General features: G+C 41.1%; 2 protein-coding genes across 7 annotated transcripts in view; both read right to left on the reverse strand.

The window, feature by feature from the left end:
* ZNF197 (zinc finger protein 197) overlaps positions 1–9901 on the reverse strand; it is a 34092-nt gene extending 24191 nt beyond the window's left edge. The window contains exon 1 of the mRNA XM_064274686.1: positions 9789–9901. The gene's annotated coding sequence lies outside the window, so the exon portion shown is untranslated. The remainder of the gene's footprint in view (positions 1–9788) is intronic.
* The window catches only part of ZNF660 (zinc finger protein 660), a 38043-nt gene continuing 18709 nt past the window's right edge, over positions 2756–22089 (reverse strand). Inside the window, exons 1-4 of one of the 6 annotated variants that reach the window (XM_010589888.3) lie at positions 17814–17897; positions 16163–16270; positions 14586–14623; positions 2756–10313 (exon numbers count right to left, since the gene is read on the reverse strand). In XM_010589888.3, the coding sequence (XP_010588190.1) occupies positions 9142–10137 (996 nt within the window). In that variant the 5' untranslated portion in view covers positions 10138–10313; positions 14586–14623; positions 16163–16270; positions 17814–17897 and the 3' untranslated portion in view covers positions 2756–9141. The other 5 variants (XM_010589887.3, XM_023547805.2, XM_010589890.3 and 2 more) reach the window with 5 other exon arrangements.

Raw genomic sequence — 22089 nt, forward strand, 5'->3', positions numbered from 1 at the left:
GCAACATATTCACAATAACCAAAAGGTGGAAACAACCTAAATGTCCACCAATCAATGAATGGATAAACAAAATATGGTATAAACACAATGGAATATTACTCAGCCATAAAGGGAAACGAAGTCCTGATATATGCTACAACATGGATGAATCTTGAAAACATGTTGAGTGAAGTCAGTCACAAAAAAAAAAACAAAAAAAAAAAAACTCATTTTTCTCCAATTTCTCCTATTTGGAACGGGAATGTCCACCATTGTATTTTGGAAGCATAAAACTTGTATTCTAGGTATCACAGATTCACAGATGGAAAGCAGTTTTGCCCCAGGATGGAACACATCCAGAGTCTCACCCATACATGGTTTAGATGATTGAAAAGTTGAAATTTTGGACTTAAGAGTTGATAATAGAATGGTTAAGACTTTGGGAATGATGTGATAGGGTGAATGTGATTTGCACATGGGAAGGACATGAATTTTGGGGGGAGTTGCAGGTTCCTATATTAGTTTTATGTTTAACTTTTTTAGGAACAGCCCAACCGTTTTCCATAGCCCAAGGCTGAGCTCTCTGAGGAGCAGTCAGAGGCTTCACATTGTGGTGGTTGGGGGAATAGATTTCACTAAAATAACACAGCTAGTCTCTAAACAAATAAACAAACAACAACAAGCCCAGGAATGAGGGATGGAGACCAGTACCCAGAGAAGCCACAATATGTTATGTAAAATGTCCAGTTTCCAACAAAAAATTATGAGACATGCAAAGAAACAATAAAGTCTGGGTGCAAAAAATAGTTAACATAGCAGGCCTGAGACTCTTATCCTTAGGCCTGCTTGCAAGGTTGGCCCATGGTTGGCACCTGGGAGCATGGATTTGGGGACAGTTTCCACTATACCCTGATACAAATGGGTCACTGTACCTAAACATATGACCAAAGGGTAAAATGTTAGATTGTGTACCCCCAAAATATGTGTTGGAATTCTAACCCCTAGACCTGTGGATGTAATCTAATCTGATCAATCAGTTGAGGTCATACCAATGTAGGTGAATCCCAAACCTAACCATTTCTGAGTTATATAAAGAGTAGCAAAGACATACAGACATGCAGAAACAGGGGGAAAAGGGATGCTATCTGACAATGGAGGCAGATGAATCTACAAGCCCAGGAACTCCAGGGAGTGCTGGATACTAGAAGCTGAAATAGACAAAGAAGGATATTCCCCTAGAGCCACACCCTGAATTCAGGCTTCTAGCCTCCTGAACTGTGAGAAAATAAATTTCTGTTCTTTGAAGCCACCCACTTGTAGCATTTCTGTTATAGCAGCACTAAGGCACTAAGACAATGGGTATAGGCATTTAAGCATCTGGGTTTCCTGTAGAGAGCTTGGTTTCAATTCTCCACCTCTTGCAAACCCAAAGACTCAAATCTTGCTCTTGAGTAGCTGATAAAATCCCTTGGTTATTGTCATGGATTGAATTGTGTCCCTCCAAAATATGTGTCAACTTCATTAGGCCATGATTCCCAATATTGTGTAGTTGTCCTCAATTTTCTGATCGTGATTTTATGTTAAAGAGAATTAGGGTGGGATTGTAACACCCTTACCAGGTCACATCCCTGATCCAATGTAAAGGGAGTCTCCCCAAAGTATGGCCTGCACTGCCTTTTATCTCTCATGAGATAAAAACGAAAAGGAAGCGAGGAGAGTGGGGGACCTCATACCACCAAGACAGCAGTGCCGTGAGCAGAGTGCATCCTTTGGACCCAGGGTTCCTACACGGAGAAGCTCCTAGTCCAGGGGAAGATTGATGACAAGGACCTTTGGAGCCAACTGAGAAAGCCTCTCCCTGGAGCTGATGGCCTGAACTTGGACTTCTAGCCTACTAGATGGTGAGAAAATTAAATTTCTCTTTTTTAAAGCCATCTACTTGTGGTATTCCTGTTATAGCAGCACTAGATAATCAAGTCAGAGTTACCAAGACCACAAACTGGCTTATGGCATCACCACACACTTACCTTTCCAGCTTTCATTTCCTCTTCATTTCTGAGTCTAAGGATTTGTTTCACTTTCTTGAAAGCCTTTTAAAAGGATGTTTACATTTATCCAAGATTTCTAGGTGTTTTGTAGGCAAAAGGCTTTATGATTATACAGATTGTCATATTGTTCTAGTCTGTTTCAAACATAATTCTCTCTCAATTTTGTGGTTAAATCAACACTACAAATGTGACAGCTTTTTCTTTCACTCAGTAAACTGGTTGCTATTTTGTTATATGCTTATACAAACTTTGGTACATGTCTCAATAATTTTGTGATTTACAGGTTTTTCTGGGGGAAATAGGCAATCATTATAAAAAATGGTCATATAGAAAGTCAAGGCTCCTAACAGAAAATTTTCTTAGATTCCCATTGCAAATGTTTTGTGTTTTATATAGGTTCCTAAGGAGCCATGGTAGTGCAGTGGTTAAGTACTCGGCTGCTAACTGAAGAGTTGAGGGGTTGAACCCACCAGTGGCTCTGAGGGAGGAAGATGTGGCAGTCTGCTTCTGTAAAGATTATAGCCTTGGAAATCCTATGCGGCAGTTCTACTCTGTCCTATAGGGTCACTACGAGTCGGAATCAATTTGACAGCCATGGGTTTGTTTGTTTTTACGCCAAATATGCTGATTTGGCAGGCCTGGGAAATTTACCTGTAGGTGTAAACTTACCCCTTTAATTCCAGGATTTGGAATCTACTGGTCTAAAATAGTTTTAAAGATTAGTTATGGTATTTGCTTACCTACAATCCATATAGTCAAATTGTGCCATCTGGATTTGAAATGATCAGTAGGAGTGGGAAATAGTCAGGTCCTGTATCTACACTGCCCAGTAACGAATATGTCTTCTTGTTTTTTCGCTCCCATAAACCACCTTCTGGAACAGAAGTGGACTTCAGGGAACATGTCTGGTTTTATACAGCCAACTGAGTCTACATAATAATAGAGATTTGAAACACAAGATGAGGCCAGGTAGTGGGGGTGGGACTCTAAATGCCTACACAGGTCCTCTACGAAAATAACAGAAGGGAAATTTCTAATGGCTAGAGAGAATTAAGTATTACACATGTGAAAGTAACAGACTCCATGTTGTGTCTGTATCAGAGACAAGCCAGAATCACTTCTTCATCCCAAAAACAGCTGCTTAAAGAAACGCAGATTTAAGTGTTTTCTCCCCACTCTGCACAAAAAAAGGGAGCAAAAAGAAGAAGAAAAAAAACTCTACGGATAATAGATGTTTATTGGAGAAATTATCAATATTTTCTGCAAAAACACTTTCATGACTCCAGTTTTATAATATCAGAGGTGATTAACAAGGATTTAGTTATTAAAAACAATTTGACAATATGAGCATCACTTTCTACTCATATTGTGTAGAAAAACCAAAAGAGGAAATCTGTCACTGGGGATACAGAGCTGAAATTAAATTTAGTTTTAAGGAATTTTTATTCAACTGAAATATCTGGCAACTTAAAGCTCTTTTTGGTTTCAATTTTCTTCTTAGCTCCAAGTTAACTCTTTTGTCCCTGGCGGTACATATAGTTACTGCTTACTTTTTCAGCCTCTGGGGTTTATTGGGAAGCTGCTTTCCCACTGATAGTGCATGCTGCCACATGGCGGAGACCTTTATGACTGTTTGAAACCAAAGAAATAAGCGTGTGCTGCAAATTACTGTTTGTATTTACAGAGTATTATATAAGGTGATGCTGAATCGATTTTTTTTTTTTTTTAGGTAAAATATGGAGTTTGAAATTTTTTAACTGGTACACATATGTACCTCTGGATCCAGGGTAGAATTAGGGGTACACATATATACCACGGTACTCTGAGGATAGGGTTGTGGGAGGGGCCAAGAAAGAAATCCATACTAGCTATCAAAAATTCAGACACACTCAAAGATTCAGCATGCTTCCATAATTAAAACACATGGTATCAACAAAAAATTCAAAACAGAAAATAATTGGGTATGAAAGGGTTTAAGACTTAACACAGCACATACCATCTATGCAAAATCTCTCTAAATCCAGGGAGATATTTTCCTCTCTATGCAGATTTGGCTTACACATTTCCCTTTAATCAAGGCTATACAAAATGAGATCTTATTTCATATTTTCCTCCCAACTAAAAAAAGACATATAGTTTTATTCCATAGAAGAGCAACTGTATATAAACAAGATGTCTGTGGCTAAAAACATTGCCTCTTTGTATTCCTCAGGAATATTCAGGGTACTACAAACTTTAGTGAGTGAGAGTGGACAGGAGGCCAGCAGATGACAAAAACATGGATGGGTAATAGACGGCAGTCTAGTGATATACATTTCAAAAGAGCTGGGTTTTTGATGATTAAAGGAGAAACAGCAGTACAGAGAAGTACATGGGTTGACGGAGACAAAACTACCACTTGAAGGAATGCAGATAGCAATGCCCTTAGGGAAGAACCAGGCTTCCATCAGAACAGGAAGGTAAAGAGAACACACTCAAAGAGACAGACACTAAATTGCAGAGGGCAGCATGAATGGGCTTGAAAGAAGATAAGGGCTGGATGCTTCAACTATGACTGAGGCAAACAGCTCGTAATTGTGGAGGAAGATGGGTAATCAGTTCAAATTATATTTCAGGATATTTATCTGAAAGGGTTACAGGGGCTACTTGTCAGCATTACTCCTGCTGCTCAAGACATGTTAGTCTAGGAGGTGGTGGATGGCCCCCCAAAAAGACTATTAGATAGCTCGCCTGGGACAAAACTGTGAAGCTCTTCTGCATTCAGTGCCTGTGTTTGACATGACAGTCTCTACCCTTCCTAGAAGGAAAGTACTTTTTATTTTTTTATTTAAAAAGCTTTTATTGTGGCAAACTATACATACCAAAACATTTGCCATTTCCAGTTTTTACATGTACAATTCGGTGACATTGATCTTACACTCATCTTGTGCAACCATCACCAATATCCGTTTCCAACTTTTTTTTAATCACTCTTAACAGAAAATCAATAGTCCTTAAGCAGTGACTCCCCATCCCACCTCCCACCCCCCTCTGGTAACCACTGATAAACTCTGGGCTCTATGGATGTGCCTATTCTAGATACTTCATATAAATGGGATCACACAATATTTGCCCGTTTGTGTCTGACTTACTTCACTCAACATAACGTTTTCAAGGCCAGTCCATCTTGTAGCATGTATCAGAACTTTATTTTATGACTCCTGTTCTCTTTTTCATTAATTTGTGCTATCATTTTTATGACTTGAAGGTATTTACTCTTGAAGATCATAAAGTCTTTTAAAATGAAAAAGAAAACCTATTTGAAGGAAGAATTTCAGACCCTATGACACAGCAATGGAAAAATGTTTTGGTCAGAGAATATCCACTCGATGTTATAGAAAGCATCAACAACTCTGTCCAGCAATAATAAATGCTCAAAAAAAAAAAAAAAAAAATCCTAACTGCCACACAGGCAGCTAATTGCCTGTTTTCTTAAGGCAGTTTTGGCAGGGCCAGTAGACACTGGTCATGAGGAGTATAGATAATCAGCAGGAGAAGATGGCTAGCATGACAAAAGGCATGAGACTACTTACAAACTCCTTTATTTTGGAAGCACATGTGACAAGGAAAAGATGATGGAAGAACCCTTACTGCTGCAGTGCTGTTTAGCTACTGCCACAAGTGGGTTACACTACCCTCGTGTCTACCCAGATCCCTGGGGAAGCCCCTACCCAAGGGTGATAGACAATACAGTCCTATCCCATGAATGCAGCAAATCTGCTAAAGGCCCTCAAAACCCTGCTTTGAATAACCAGCAAAGAGAAACAATTATATTACAAAATTATGTGTAAGCCACTATCCTATCAAAACAGGGCAAGATCAGTCATTTTTCATACAAATATACAACCTTCACACCGTCCACTTTCTTTCTAGTAACAGCCAGGAAGAAATATAAAGACCTTAAAACTAAAGTAAAAGGTGCAGAGATACCTTGTACTCATAGCTAAGTCTGAGGCTCAGGGCAAGTAAGTGACTTTTTCAAAACTGAAAAACTACTAAGTGGCACATCTGGATTAGAACACAGATTTCTCTAATCCCAAAGTCGGTGCTGTTAGTCACTAAACTAAACACAACACGTGAAGGCAAAGTCTTCTACTAGTTTTATATTATGGTGATATTCTTAAGGTTTCTGAACCTCCAATTGTTTCAATTTCATAAGGACACAATGTTCTGGAGCCTAAGTGTACTCCTTTATCTCCGGATTCTTCCATAACTGTGTGAGAGAAGGATGCGGGGAATTTTTGCTGTTCTTTTAACCCCCCAAGAAATATAAAAAACCAAACCTGTTGCCATCGAGTCAATTCCGTCTCATAGAGACCCTCTGGACAGTGAACTGCCCCATAGTTTCCAAGGACCGCCTGGAATCCAACCCAGAGATGACTGATAGCATCCTTCTTATGAAGACAGGGTCAAGTAATTGTCCCCAAGTGGTCTCCCACTCAAATACAGAACCACCACAGTGGACAGAGGCATTTTGGTATAATGAACAAAGCATGGAATTTGAAGTCAGATCTAGTTCAAATGCTGGCTCGCACCACTACTAGTCAGTCACTATGACTCAGTTTTCTTGTACAAATGTTGTGAGGATCAAATGAGATAACATATCCTCAATAATTTCTGAAATAATAAATCACTACATGCATAAGAGCCCCGGTGCCTCAGCAGTCAAGCACTCAGCTCCTAAGTGAAAGGTGAGTGGTTCAAACACACCAGCTGCTCTGTGGGAAAAAGACGCGGCAGTCTGCTTCTGGAAGTAGTACAGCCTTGGAAACCTAAGGGACAGTTCTACAGGGTCGCTGTGAGTCGAAATTGATTTGACGGCAATGCGTATGTATATAAGACAAATGGCATTAAGTTTAGGGGCTTGGTATACACAAGGGAAAACAGAAATGGACTAAGAATGGGGAAATTCTAAGCATTCCCAGATAGATTTTGACGTAGAGACTTAAAAGTTTTAAGTATGGGCTGAAGATGGGTTAAGGCCTTCTTAAAGGGATGGACATAAAGAAAGGCAGGGAAAGTTAGTGGGCATCTGTAGCACTGACTGCTTAGCAACTGTCCCTTTTTTTGGGAAAGACTTTTCTCAATAATGAAAGGAGAAAGGAAGCAGAGGAGAAATGCCCAGCTCCCTTCCCTCACTTCCTGACTTTAAAGGGACGATGTAAGGAAAAAGAGGTCTGCAGCTATGGCCACCATCTTGCAACCGTAAGGATGCAAAAAACAAAAGCCAATATGCTTATGATTATGGAGTAAAGACGGAAACCCCGGTAGCGTAGTGGTTAAGTGCTACAGCTGCTAACCAAGAGGTCAGCAGTTTGAATCCGCCAGGCACTCCTTGGAAACTCTGTTGGGCAGTTCTACTCTGTCCCATAGGGTCGCTATGAGTCGGAATCAACTCAGTGGCAGTGGGTTGGGTATGGAGTAAAGGTGGAACTTTGATGAACTATTGAGTTGCCAAACCAAAATTGGAATTGCTTACCTCTACACCTCCCCATAAGTTAACAATCTCTGTTCTTAGGGTTTAAGCTACTATTACTTAGTTTTCTGTTCTTTACACCTGAGAATATCCTAAATGGTACCATAAATTTACCTTGATTCACTTTCTCAAAGTGTTCAGAAACATTAACATGTGTCAGGCTTGTCAAACATTACATGTATTACCTCATTTAATTCTCACAACAACCCTGTGAGGTAGGTAGTTATTCCCTTTTCATAGGTAAGTCTGAGGCTCAGAGCAGGTGACTTTTTCAAAACCGAAAAACTACTAAGTGGCACATCTGGATTAGAACACAGATTTCTCTAATCCCAAAGTCAGTGCTGTTAGTCACTAAACTAAACATAACACGTGAAGGCAAAGGCAAAGTCAGTGCTGTTAGTCACTAAACTAAACATAACACGTGAAGGCAAAGTCTTCTACTGGTTTTATATTATGGTGGTATTAAGGTTTCTGAACCTCCAATTGTTTCAATTTCATAAGGACACAATGTTCTGGAGCCTAAGTGTACTCCTTTATCTCCAGATTCTTCCAAAACTGTGTGAGAGAAGGATACAGGGAATTTTGCTGTTCTTTTAACCCCCCAAGAAACAAAAAAAAAAAACGAAACCTGTTGCCACCACGTCAATTCTGACTCATAGAGACTCTCTGGACAGAGTAGAACTGCCCCATAGTTTCCAAGGACCGCCTGGTGGATTCAAACTGCTGATCTTTTGGTTAGCAGTCATAGATCTTAACTACTAGGCCATCAGGGTTTCCTCTTCTAACCCAACAGTAATTAAATAAGGAGAGTATATACTTTGTTGACAATTGTTAAGTCAGCTTATTAATCATAGTATCTGTTTACTATGATTTTACTGAATAGGAAACAGGTTATCAAAGGAAGTGACTTGCCCATGGCTCCACTGCTACTAAATGCCAGCATTAGGGTACAACCCCAGAATGTAAGGCTCTATGTTCTATGTGCTTTTTTCATAACACTGTTCAGTGAAAATGAGCATGTGCTCATTACATTTAAAAAATAAATACATTTTTACTGAATATAAAAGTAGTACATTCTCATTGTAGAAAATCTACAGAACATAGAAAAGTATAAAGAAAATAGAAATCACCTATAATCCTATCATCCAGAAATAACTGTTAACATTTTGGCTTGATTTATTTCCTTCCCATTTTTTCATATATACACCCATAACACATGTGTGTGTACATATGTATGTGTGTACATATATATGTATATATTTTTTATTGGATCGTTCTTCATTGTTTTTTTCTTTATCTTTCATTTAATCCAAATCATTTCTCTGTGGCATTAAATATTCTTTACAAATATTTATAGGGGCTACAAAACCAGTCTTATGGGATGGATTATCACTCATTTAAACTTTATACTGTTAAAAACCTAGTTTTCTTCTTATAATTATATATGATGCTGACATGAATATCCCTTTCGTTGATCTTTGTCTACTTCTGATTACTTTCCCTACAGGAATTCTTAGAAGTAGAATTAAGGTTGAAGATACCGACAAACTGCTTTTCAGAAAAGTAGCAATAAACCCTACTACCAATAATCTATGTTATTTACGAGGCTTCTTTCTCCTCATTATGTTTTCTCTGGTGTTGAATAAGCTGTGAGCTGTAACGATAGGCTTTCCCACACTCACTACATTTATAGGGTTTCTCTTTTGTGTGGGTTCTCAAATGTAGAATAACTTGAGAAGTCTGCCTGAAGGTTTTCCCACATTCATTACATTTATAGGGTTTCTCTCCAGTGTGAACTCTCTGATGATCAATAAGGTTTCGGTTAGAAGTAAAAGCTTTCCCACATTCATTACATTTGTAGGGCTTCTCTCTACGATGAAGTCTCTGATGTTCATTAAGGGTCTTCCTCAAGATGAAAGCCTTTCCACACTCATCACATTCATAAGGCTTCTCCCCAGTGTGAATTCTCTGGTGGTCCATAATCTTCATGTTAGAACCACATGTTTTCCCACACTCCTTACATTTGTAAACTTTTTTTCCTTTGTGCATTCTCTGGTGCTGAGTAAGGTTTGAACTACGGCTAAAGGCTTTCCCACACTCAATACATGTGTAGGGCTTCTCCCCAGTGTGAACTCTGTGATGTGAAATAAGACCTGAACTCCGACTAAAGGCTTTCCCACACTCCTTACATTCATAGGTTTTCTCCCCACTGTGAATCCCCTGGTGCCGAATAAGGTGTGACTTACCACTGAACGATTTCCCACATTCGCTGCACGTGTAGGGCTTCAGTCCAGTGTGGATTCTCCGATGAACCACAAGGTTGGAGCTATGGCTGAAGGCTTTGCCACACTCCTTACACTTATAGGGCTTTTCTCCTGTGTGGATTCTCTCATGTACTGTAAGGTTTGCACTCTGACTAAAGGCTTTCCCACACTCACTACATACATAATGTTTTTTTTCAGCCTGAATTGTCTTGTTTGTTGCAGGGTCGGAGCAATGACTATCATCTTTTTCAGATCTCTGGTCACTCACTTCTGTGAGTGTTTTATTGTCCTTAACTGTCTTTTGTTTGAAGCTTCTTGTCTTTCTCCTCATTTTCTCCTGCTTGGAACATCCCAGTGGCCTCTTCAGTCTTCCCTTTCTTTTCAGAAGCTTGCTAAATTTTGACTTCCTGGGCAACGCCTGTGTGGAGTCCTCCTGACAGTATGAGATTCTGATTTTTCAGGAACGATGCTTTGGAATCAACACCTCCTCAGTCCCAGTTTCACCATCTGATGTGAGAAACAGAAATTGCACATGTCACCTGTTCTCTGTACTAGAAGAAGGAGACTTACCCAAGAACAAGAAGATGTGACAGACCACAGAATCTCACACGGAAGGGTAAATGTTCAAAGGCAAGGGGAAAAGAAGGTGACAGAAATGAGGCTAAATATAGACAGGGAGGCCAAGGTAAAGGCTTATGGAAAGCTGGCAGCTGAAAGGAGCCCAAGAGGTCCAGCATCAGAATGAGCAATGAATAATATAAAATCCACTCCCACCTCATCCTTTACTCCCAGAACCAGAGCCAACTAACTCCTAATGGCAGGCTCAACTGTAATCTGATCCCTAGTAAAAGTAAACCAAAAGCACTTTACCTCAGTAGCTCAAATGGCCAGTCTTCATATAGTTTGTCTTTTAGTGCTTGCTGACCTATTCTCCTAGTATTCGTGATATAGTGGTTGGCACAAAATAGATTCTCAGGAATTGTATTAGAGTATGACTAAGATTTCACTTTGTACTCTAAATCCAGGTACTAGACCCCTATCTACATTCCTGTAATCAAGTCCTATCTTGATAAAGAGTAACCCAATTCTACCAATATGGGAGCCTCATCACATTACAGCCTACTCCCTAAGGGCTGGTCTGTAGCTGAATACAGCCTTATGTGTCAGTTTAGTCTATTTACTCTTCACCAAGCTATTACTCTGACAGACTGAAGTCTACTAGATAAATCTGAGAAGTTAAACCATGGAGGAGGGTTAGTTAAAGCCTTGCAGGGGAGAATCTGATAGGAACTCCTATCGTATACTAGTAAAGTACCTAGAAATGGAAAAAGAATGACAGTAGGGAACCGCACAACCAAGAGGTACTGATACATGCAACCAAATATCATGGATGAGCAGGAATTTCCCAAATGGTTTGGCATGTAACTCTGAACATAGGTAACCCTAGCAGACCTCAAGTCTAGAGGGGGTTAGGTTGTGAAGAAAACTGAAAGATAACTGTGATACTAACATGTAAACAATTTTCCTTTTGAGACTTGTCCATATGCATATTGTTATATAGTTACAAACATGCTTTAGATAATTTTGAATCCTACTTCTTCCACTTAATTTTTCCTATGTATTTTTCCACATTGCTCTTTAATTATCATAAGCCCATTTCGTGGCTACAAAATATACCACCAATTGGATTCATTATCAGTTACCTACCATTCTGCTAGTGTTAGACATTTCTGTAGTTCCACGAGATTCAACCACAATCAATAATGCTATCATAACCACTTTATAATACAATGTTTTCTTCTTGTTGAAATATATCCCTTGGATAAATGTTCCATGAGTGGGTTATTGGGTCAGAAAGAATGAAATTATTTTGCAGTACTGCCTATTCTTTTTCAGAGAAGTCTGACCGGTTTCCATTGTCTCACAGCTCTCTTTTAAACTGAGTCATACTCTCTGGAGGAAAGCCATATCCAATGGTGAGTGCTCAAAGCCAGCAAGAAAAGAGAACTGAGAAGGGGGTAGAGGAGGCTGGAATTCACACCTCAGATATGCAGGTGCCACTGATTCCACACATACATGCACACACAGACTCATTCTCAAGATATGAAGGGCAAGCAGAGAGAATGGTGGGAGGGAGGATTCTTGCCAAGAGCCTGAGAACACACCCACATCTAAATGCTGCTACATTTCTTAACCTAACAGGATGAAGCAGTTGGAGGAAAATTAGTGAGAAGTCAGGGGATTACAAAGCAGACAGGATAGCAAGTGAATGCACCTTCAGAATTTCTCTAAGAAAGTTGATGGTTCTTTCTGATTTTCTTTTCCATTTCTAGTTTTCTCTGAAACTCTCTCTTTTCTTCACATATTTTTTAAACTAATAATTATTGAGCACTTTGACCTGCATATATCTGTTCTGGGTCTAACATGAGGAAAATTTAATGCAGCATGAAATGTCACCTCTACATTTAAGGGGCTTACAACTGAGTAGAAAGGCAAAACCAAAAGAGAGTAAATACAAAGTACGCAATCAGGAGCTAAAGGGGGATGGGGAGGGAGGAATTATTGGGTCTTAGAATATGCTGGGTGTAAGATTCTTAAAAGAGGCAAAACTTAGGCCGAGCCCTAGAGGATATGCAGAAATTATTTTCTCAAAAGGAAGTTGGCGTAGGGTTGATGTCCTCAAAAATAAGTGGGAGGTTATACTATAATGTAATTCTTCACAAGGAGTTTTGTCCATTTTGTTCACCGTTGTATTGCTACCACCTAGAGTAGTATCAAAGACTTAGTAAGTGCTCAAACATTTTTTTGTTGAATCAAAGAATCAAGTTGCATGAAGTGAGTCAGATTACACACGACTAGAAAATATAGGACAAAAAAGATGGACATAATGTAATAGTCAATGGGAAACCAGCTTGAAATAGAAGAATGAAATCTACCCTTAATTTTCTTCCCTTATTCTATTTTCTATCCTGCTATTGTCCTCTACTGTTACTTTCCTTCTGTTTCTCACTTGTCAAGAACAGTTTTCCAAGCATTAGCATTCATTTTCCCCAGTCTCTGTACTGCCCCCACCCCCTTTCCCATTCATGTTTCTCCTCAGTTTCGTGAAGTGGAGGACAGAGGAGAAAGGCAGGTGAGGCATCCCATGGGGAGTAAATTAAGGGAAATTAAAAATAAAAAATAATTCAAGAGATGCCACCCTAGGAGTAGGGAGATCATTCATACATCCCGGTTTGCACAGAATACTTCTGGTTTATACCTGCTATCTTATGTAACAGTGCTCCCCTTAACTCTGAAAAGTATCCCATTTTAGACAATAAATTTTGTATCACCCTACCCAAAAGTGACATTAGGGAAATAATGCTTTAGGAGGATTATCCCAGATAGATTAGAAGGGAAAAAAAGAATGGAGGATGGGAAATGAGTTGGGTGACAACCATAGGAATACAGAATCAGTGACCACTGGAGGGCTTGCACTTTGAAGATGCATGATAAGTGTTTGTTGAATAGATGAATAAATAAATGAGACTACAAGACCCTAGTGTAGGACAGTGACAGGAGAGAGAAAAACGAAACTCAGCCATTTCCAGGAAAGCATCCACAGATATTAAACTGGACACAGAGGGTGATGGAAGGAAAAAAGCCAAGGTCTTCAGGTAAGTCTGGATATCAAGAATAGTAGTGTCAGTAAGAGAGATGGAGATGTGGCAAAACTGGGTGAAGAAGGAGAGGACTATGCCAGGAATGCAAATTTGAGAATAAGACAGAGAGTACAGAGGAAGTCACAAAAATGTATAAGCTTACTGCGACAGGGAGGTGGGTTAGAAGGGGAAGGTAGGGAGAAGGAAAATGCCCAGGGATGTGCTGTGAAGAAGGCCCAGGGACCTGAGGAAGGGACAAGATTTGTCAGGAGACCAAGAAGCTTCAGTTTGAGGAGAGTTTGCTCAAAAGGAAATCTGTTTTCTCTCTGCCTGACTGCATGTGAAATTTCTTAAGTAATTCTAGGAGAATTCCCAGGCACTAGAGAAGTAGGATCTTGGCTACAGAAGTAGCAGGAGGAAAAGATGAGGTCATGGGCCAGGAGGACACCAGGCACTGTACACAAAATACATTCTAGGATGGCTGAAGAACAAATGAGGAACAATGAGGCCCCCAGCTCTGACTCACAAGCTGGTGGGTGAGTCTTCTGATCCCAGGAGCCCAGCCATTTGAGCCTCTACGGAAAGCAAAGGGGAGGGGCAGAAGGGGAGAGAAAGGGAAGGAAGGAGGCTGTATCTAGAGGTGCCTTGTTCCTTTAGTTTGTCAGCATCACCTGCCTGTTCACATCCCTCTGAGCAATAGTCACATGGTCCTTGGTTACTGATTAGTTGCTATGGAGTGAGAAATGAGACAATACATGAAAACAAATTCTAGAGAGACAGATGAATGAAATTTAAAAACTGAAAAGAAAAAGTCCAAAGCTAGAAGAAAATATCAGAGGTTTGGACTTTGTGGACCATAACAAATTATAGATAGCATTATGAAGAATGGGAATTCCAGAATACTTAATTGTGCTCATGCAGAACCTGTACACAGATCAAGAGGCAGCTGTCTGAACAGAACAAGGGGATACTGAGTGGTTTAAAACCGAAAAAGGTGTGCAGCAGGTTGTATACTTCCACCTTACGTATTCAATCTGTATGTTGAACAAATAACTCGAGAAGCTGGACTATTAACAACCTGCCATATACAGATGATACAACCCCGCTTGCCAAAATGAAGACAACTTGAAACACTTACTGATCAAAGTCAAAGACGTCCTTCAGTATGGATTATACCTGAAAGTAAAGAAAACAAAAATCCTCACAACTGGACCTATAAATAACATTATGACAGAGAAAAAATTGAAGCTGTCAATTATGTCATTCCACTTGGATCAATAATCAACATCTATAGTAGCAGCAGTAAAGATATCAAACGACATATTGTATTAGGCAAATCTGCTGCGAAAGACCTCTTTAAAGTTCTAAAAATCAAAGATGTCACTTTGATTTCTAAGGTACACCTGACAAAATCCATGGTCTTTTCAATAACCTCATATGCATGTAAAAACTGGACAATGAAAAAGGCAGGCAGAAGATTTGATGAACCTGAACTGTAGTATTGGTGAAGAATATTGAGTATACTATGGAATGAACAAATCGGTCCTAGAAGAAGTAAAACCAGAATGCTCCTTAGAAGTGCAGATGGTGAGTCTTTGACCCGCTTACTTTGGACACGTCGTCAGGAAAGACCAACGGCTAGAAAAGGACATCGAGGTTGGTAGAGGGTCAGCAAAAATGAGGAAAACTCTCAGTGAGATGGACTGACCCAATAGCCACAACAATGGACTCAAATATACTAATGATCAAGAAGATAACGTAACTTTCATTCTGTTATACATAAGGTTGCCACGATCAGTGCCAACACAATGGTAACTAACGAAAATAACGGATCTCAGGAAAAGAAAGGTCTAAGCCCTAAGCAGAAAAGAAAGGATGACGTCACAAAGAAAAAGGGTTGTTTTTTAACCATATAAAAATTTCTGTACTTCAATAAAACACCACAAGAAAGCTATAAAAAATATAGGACAAACTATATGTTATACTAGAATTAGCTGAGTGCATGTCTGTGTCCTTCCCCATATGTACACATTAAGCTGTTAAGTCCCCAAAGAGCAGGGCCCATGACATTCGCCTGTGGACCCCACATAGTGCCTGGCATAAAGAATGCCCAGTAAGTGTTGTTTGATTTGAAGTGTTGAATTAAATAAGTTCAGAAATCCTTCTAGTATCTGCAGTGTACATGCGGATGGTGAGAGGTGAGTCCTCAGCACATCACCACTCCTCCTCCAACTGATCATCCTGTTCGTGGTTTATACTGTCTGATAAACACCATGAAGGTGTATTCACAATCTTGGCAATTCTGTTTCAACAGGGCCATCCAAGGGTCTAAATTCTCTAAGAGTATGACACAGGCCCACTACATAGAGACTTCAGATTGTCAGAGCTGGAAGAGATCTCCTACATCAACTATTCTTATATCCAAATGTAGAGATGGGGAAACTAGGACTTAGAGGCAAGCTGGGACTCAAGCCCATAGCTCCTGACATTCAAATTTGAGTTCTACTACATCACCCTGCCTCCCATCCCAAAACTCTACTCCTCAAGGTTCAGAGGACCCCTTCCCACTTATCTGCTTCTCTCCTGCTCCTTAAGCAGCCATCTCAAAATGTTCCTTATCATCCCTGGCCCCCATATCCTCTAACAGGCAGGATTCCTGTCCCCAGGCTACACAGTATAAGTCTTACCTGCCCAGGAGAGAAAGAAATGATGTACCTTCACTCCTACGCACTGCAGCCTCACTCCAAAGGATCTAGCCAGCACAGATCTTGCCTGATCTCATCCTTGGATTTGGTGAAGAAGTTCCTACTGTGATCTTGGTCACTGTAAACAAATAGAAATGACAGAGTCCTGACTGCTGTACTCCAAGAGGACACTCAGGACAATATATCATTCCTGGACAACCTCCCTTCCTATAGAACCCTGGGGCAGTATGGATGGCCATTCTTGTTTTTTTTAAGATGAGGAAGTGAAGTTTCCAGATGAAGCTGAATGATTGCCCAAGGTCATATGTCTTGGTAACAGGCCTTCTTTGTCTAAAGGAAATGCTCATTCTGTCATACCACAGCCACTCCTTTTCACCTGTTCTACTGATATCTATAAGCCTCAATATTCTCCCCTAATTAAAAAATACATACCAACTAGGCAGTTCTCTGCAATTCAACTTTGCACAGAAAGTTCACACAAGGGGGGATGAGAAGGGAACTTTGCTGAGGCTACTGTGAGAAAAAACAGGTTTCAAAGGGAAGCTAGAAGAATTTTTTTTTCTGATTACTCATTTCTTAGGATTAGTAGGAGTCCTGGGTGGTGCAAATGGTTAAGCGTTCAACTACTAGCCTAAAGGTTGGCGGTTTGATTCCACCCAGAGGCACCTGGGGAGACAGATGTGGTTATCTAGTTTCGAAACGTCACAGCCTCGAAAATTCTACAGTTCTGCTCTGCATACATGGGATCACTGTGAGTCACAATCGACTAGAGAGCAACTAACAACAACAGTATTACTAAGTCTCAAAATACTTTTTGTATCCCCATGAGACTCCCAAATCTCCAGCCGCTGCTTCTAACACTCCAAGCTGGTTTCATTTCTTCCATACTAGAATATAGCTCTGTCTATACTTTTTTTATACACAGCTGTGGAAACCCTGCGGTGTAGTTAAGTGCTAGGGCTGCAAACCAAGAGGTCGGCAGTTCGAATCCGCCAGGCACTCCTTGGAAACCCTACGGGGCAAGTTCTACCCTGTCCCATAGGGTCGCTATGAGTCGGAATCAACTCGATGGCAGTGCCTTTGTTTTTTTTTTTTTTTTTTTTTTGATACACAGTTGTAATTCTGGGACGTAGCACACTACCTGGTAGGTGGTCAATACTTATTTCTTGCGTGAATGAATGAACCAGTACCCTTGGGCAAGACTCTGACCTCCTCTTTGGGTCCAGCTTCCTCACTAGTAGCAGAGCCGGGAAGGGAGTAAGGAGGTTGGACTGGTGATCTGTGTCAACGGTTGTAGAGGCTGCTCAGAGTCTGGGATGAGCCTCGACCACTATTATCAGGGAAAGGCTGGGGGGCACCTCTTCCACCCAGCGACCCACGGGCTTTCTGAGGCCCAGCCCAGGGGTTAGGGGCGGGGATGACAAAGCTCTGTCACCACCACCCGGGTCCGAGCGAACGGCAACGCGGAGTCGGAGACAAGACTCAAGACAAAGGGGCAGCGCGAGCGAACGGAGAGGGCGGCCCACAACGGCACCTTGGGCTGCTGCGCCTCCGTTTTCGCAGCTGGTGGCCTCAGAGGGGCCTGGCTGTCGGCCTGTGTCCCCACTCACTCCCAGGACCCGGCCCAAACTCCCACCACCAAGCTGCCGCGGACCGCTCACCAAAAGCTCCGGACCCACATCTGGAAACAAAGCGGAGGCGGAATGACGTCACCGACTCCTCTCCTGCCCCTCCCCCAGCTCCCACCTGAGCCTTGGCCCCTCTAGGCACTGGGAGGTTTCCGCATCTCTGTGCCCCGCAGTTAGAGTCCTCAGGGCGCTCGGGAGCCCAGCGGGGTCCGCAGGCGCCCCGGCCCAGCCTCCCGCCCAGTTCCTGCCCTACCATTGGCTGGGAGGGTGGGAAAGCTTGGCGAGTTCAGCCAATGCGCTGGCGGGCCCTGAAGGGCCTGGGGAGAGACTTGGTTAGGGCGGGAAGAGGAACCAATGAACTGGGGGGCCAGGGCACTTCTCTCGAAATGAGGCTCCCTGAAGTCAGACAGAGGGTTGGTGAGTGGAAATGTCCTATTTCCTTCCACAGATCTCGAGGGCTTTCAACTTCAAAGCCAGAATCAGCTACTGTTTATCGGCAGCATTAGGAAAACGTTTATTGCCAGTGGCAGTTCTATGCTGCGGATAGAGCAGTGAAGAAAATGAACTCCTTGCCCCATGAGGCTTACATTCAAGTGAGGGGAGAGGGACAAAAAAATAATAATACGTGCAACATAGTACTGAGTAACGGGAGAAAGAGGTGGGGGTGGGACTACTTTACAGGCAACAGAAGAGGCAGAGGCAGGAAGTCATCAGTTCAGGCATACGAATATATGGGAGAAGAGTGTTCCTGGCAGATGGAACAGCAGGAGCCTTGAATCAGGTGGTGGAGGGGGTTTGCACTTAGGACCTTGTAGGCTCTAGTAAGGAGTCTTTGGGTGGCGCAAATGATTAAGCACTTGACTACTGGTTGGCAATTCAAACTCATCCAGAGGCTCCATGTAAGACAGACCTGTCAGTCTGCTTCTGAAAGTACACAGCCCTGCAAATCCTATGGAGAATATTCCTACTCTGCACAAATGGGGCTGCCATGAGTTGGACTTAACTAGCCAGCAACTAACAATAACAACAGGCTATATGATAGAGGGCAGTGTGGTTCAGTGGTAGAAATCTTGCCTTCCATGTGGGAGACCCTGGTTTGATCTCAGCCACTACTACCCTGGCAAGACCAACAGCTCTCTAGCATGACTACCACCCCTCTAGCATAGCCACTACCCATCTGTCAGTGAAGGGATTATGTGTTACTATGATACCGAATAGACTTCAGAGGAGCTTCCAGACTGAGAGGGACTAGGAAGAAAGGCCTGGTGATCTACTTCCAAAAATCAGCCAATGAAAATCCTATAGATCCCAACAGCTAGATCCGTTGTGCCTGGGGCTGCCATTAACTGGGGGCTGACTGACAGGCAGCTGACGACAAGAACAGACTATGATAAGGGCTTTGGATTTTGCCCTGCATAATATGGGGAGCTATTGGAGGATTTGGGGATGAAGAGTGACCTGATCTTTTTTTCTTTTTGTTTTTTCCTGCCACATGTTCAAAGATTTATTAGCTAGCAGACACAAAAGAAGGCAGAACCTGTTTTATGAATTCTGTGAATTCCTTTCTCTTTGCTTTTGGTCATTCTGACATCAACCTTGCATGAAGGTTTCAGTCCATGACTTACATTTTTAAAGTTCGCTTTGACTGTTCTGTTGAAAACAGCTGTATATTACTCAGTTGGAAAATGAGGGTAATAATCTGAGACAATATCTCTGATTAAAAGAGACAACTATAAAGTTATATATGAGAGTATAAATTATAACCCACTGCCGCTGAGTTGATTCCGACTCATAGCAACTCTATAGGACAGAGTAGAACTTCCCCATAAGGTTTCCAATGCTGTAAGTCTTCATAGAAGCAGACTGCCACATCTTTTTCCCCTGGAGCAGCTGGTTAAGCATAAAAATCACTTGGATGAATGTTAAAAATACAAATTCCAGGCCGCTATCCAGCTTTTGGAGCCCTGGTGGTGCAGTGGTTAAGAGATCAGCTGCTAACCAAAAGGTCAGCTGCTCCTTGGAAACCCTATGGGGCAGTTCTACTCTGTCCTATAGGGTTGCTATGAGTCAGAATTGACTTGACGGCAGTGGGTTTTTGATTATTCCTTCTTGATCTGTCCTACTGCATTAAAAAACTGAACATCCAGGTCTGGGGAGGCAGAGTATAGCTGTGGAATGTTTTCTGTGTGTATAAAAGGTAAGTGAGATAAGTGTCCACTCCTAGCACCTTCACCATCATATTTAACCACCTGAACTATTTCCTGGGTTTGAATTCTCCTTGATTTTTAAAAATAAATTGGAGATTCTGTCACACTGGTTACTAATACCCTTTCTCTGCATTGTGGATTCATTGATGCGTAGAAACTATTTGCTATAACTGAAAGTTTTTCCATACTAATTTCAAAAATATTTTTCAGAAATGTGAAGAAAAAGATGGGAGTTCTGGATGAATGGTTTATCACCCCTCCAAAAACCAAAAGGGATTCTAATGTGTGTGGATTTTCTGACGTCAAACGAGAAATAAACTGTAATCAACACAAATGAGTAGGCTGTCATGTAAGTGTAACGTCTCTGGTGGATGACGTCTGCTACAATTGAATGTTTTCTCACACTTATCTCAAGAATAAGTTCTTTTCCCAGTGCAGATTCACTGGGGTAAAATAAAGTCTGAGCTGTGAATGACTCATACTGTGAGTTGGAATAGACTTGACGGCATTATGTGTTTTTGGTTTTGTGAATAAATGCTTTTCATTCAGTTCACTCACAAGCTTCTTCCTAAAGAGGCAGAGAACTTAGAAAAAGGCGGGACTACACTGGATACTTAGTCTGAAGGCCGAGCCAAAAAGAAAGCTAGATACAAAAAGCTGGCCCTAGGTGGAAAGTCTTTAAAATTTTGAGCTGTTTCTTTATTTCTTTACTGCTGAGCGCATAGTTGGTTATTATGTTTACAACAACTGGCTTTTTAGCTTCAGACAGAAAAAGGCAATTTAACAGCATTCAGCTGGACTGAAAAAGACACAAGGAAAACCCACTTTCCCTATCGTGGGGCAAATATCAGGACTGGAAAGCCCTCATCATTCAATGGGGGAAAAAAATCAAAGGTGGGGCCAATAAAAATTGTTTTCAGTTTGAGGTAATAGAAGAACATATGAAAAAATATATTTAAGAAAAAAATGAAGTTCAAAAAGAGAAACAAAATAAACTACCCTGGGCAATCCTGACCGAAAAAAATGGAAAGGAAACCAAAATGTTAAAACATTATGTATGACAAAGGCGATCTAACCACATATACAAAAGAGTAAAAGAATTTTATGGAATACTAGATGCAACATTACGACAATAAGTTTGACAGGCTAGTAAAAATGATGATTTCCAGATATTAAAAAAAAAACAAAAACCAAACCCATTGCCGTCGAGTCAATTCCGACTCATAACGACCCTATAGGACAGGGCAGAACTGCCCTATACGGTTTCCAAGGAGTGCCTGGTGGATTCGAACTGCCGACCTTTTCGGTTAGCAGCCGTTGCTCTTCACCACTATGCTACCGGGGTTTGCAGATATATAGTACCACAATACGTACAAATAGAGGTAGAAAACATGAAGACAGCAGCCACTGAAGAAATTCAAATGTTGCTGAAGGTATTACCCACCGCCCCGTCCAAAAAAGGTCAGGCCCAGGTATTTTGAGCTAACCTCCAAGGAATAATTCCTACATGTGCACTCATCCAGAGTAATAAAAGAAACAAATCTACCAAATTCATTTTCCAAAGGTAGCAAAAACTTTAGCAGATTGAATCTAATTCTGCACTTAAAAAAAAAAAAGGATTTTATGCAAGGAGTACAAGAAGATTCCACTTATTTGGAAATTTATCAACAAATGGTTAACAATAAAGAATAAAGAACACAAACCATGAAATTATACCAATAGATTTTTTTTTAAGCTTGATACAATTTAGCAACCATTCCTAATAAAATCCCTAAGAATAATAAACTTACTATTGTGCATACTATGTGCCAGGCACTCTTTCAGTGCCTTACACATACTAACTAATGTAAACCTCATGGCCCTATGAGGTGGTTGTTGTTGTTTGATGCTGTCGAGTTGGTTTTGACTCATAGCGACCCTATGCACAACAGAACGAAACACTGCCTGGTCTGCACCATCCTCACCATCATTGTTATGCTTGAGCTCATTGTTGCAGCCACTGTGTCAATCCACCTCATTGAGGATTTTCCTCTTTTATGCTGACCCTGTACTTTGCCAAGCATGATGTCTCTCTCCAGGGACTGATCCCTCCTGACAAGATG

This window comes from Loxodonta africana, chromosome 22 (genome assembly GCF_030014295.1).
Source record: "Loxodonta africana isolate mLoxAfr1 chromosome 22, mLoxAfr1.hap2, whole genome shotgun sequence".
Taxonomy (NCBI): domain Eukaryota; kingdom Metazoa; phylum Chordata; class Mammalia; order Proboscidea; family Elephantidae; genus Loxodonta; species Loxodonta africana.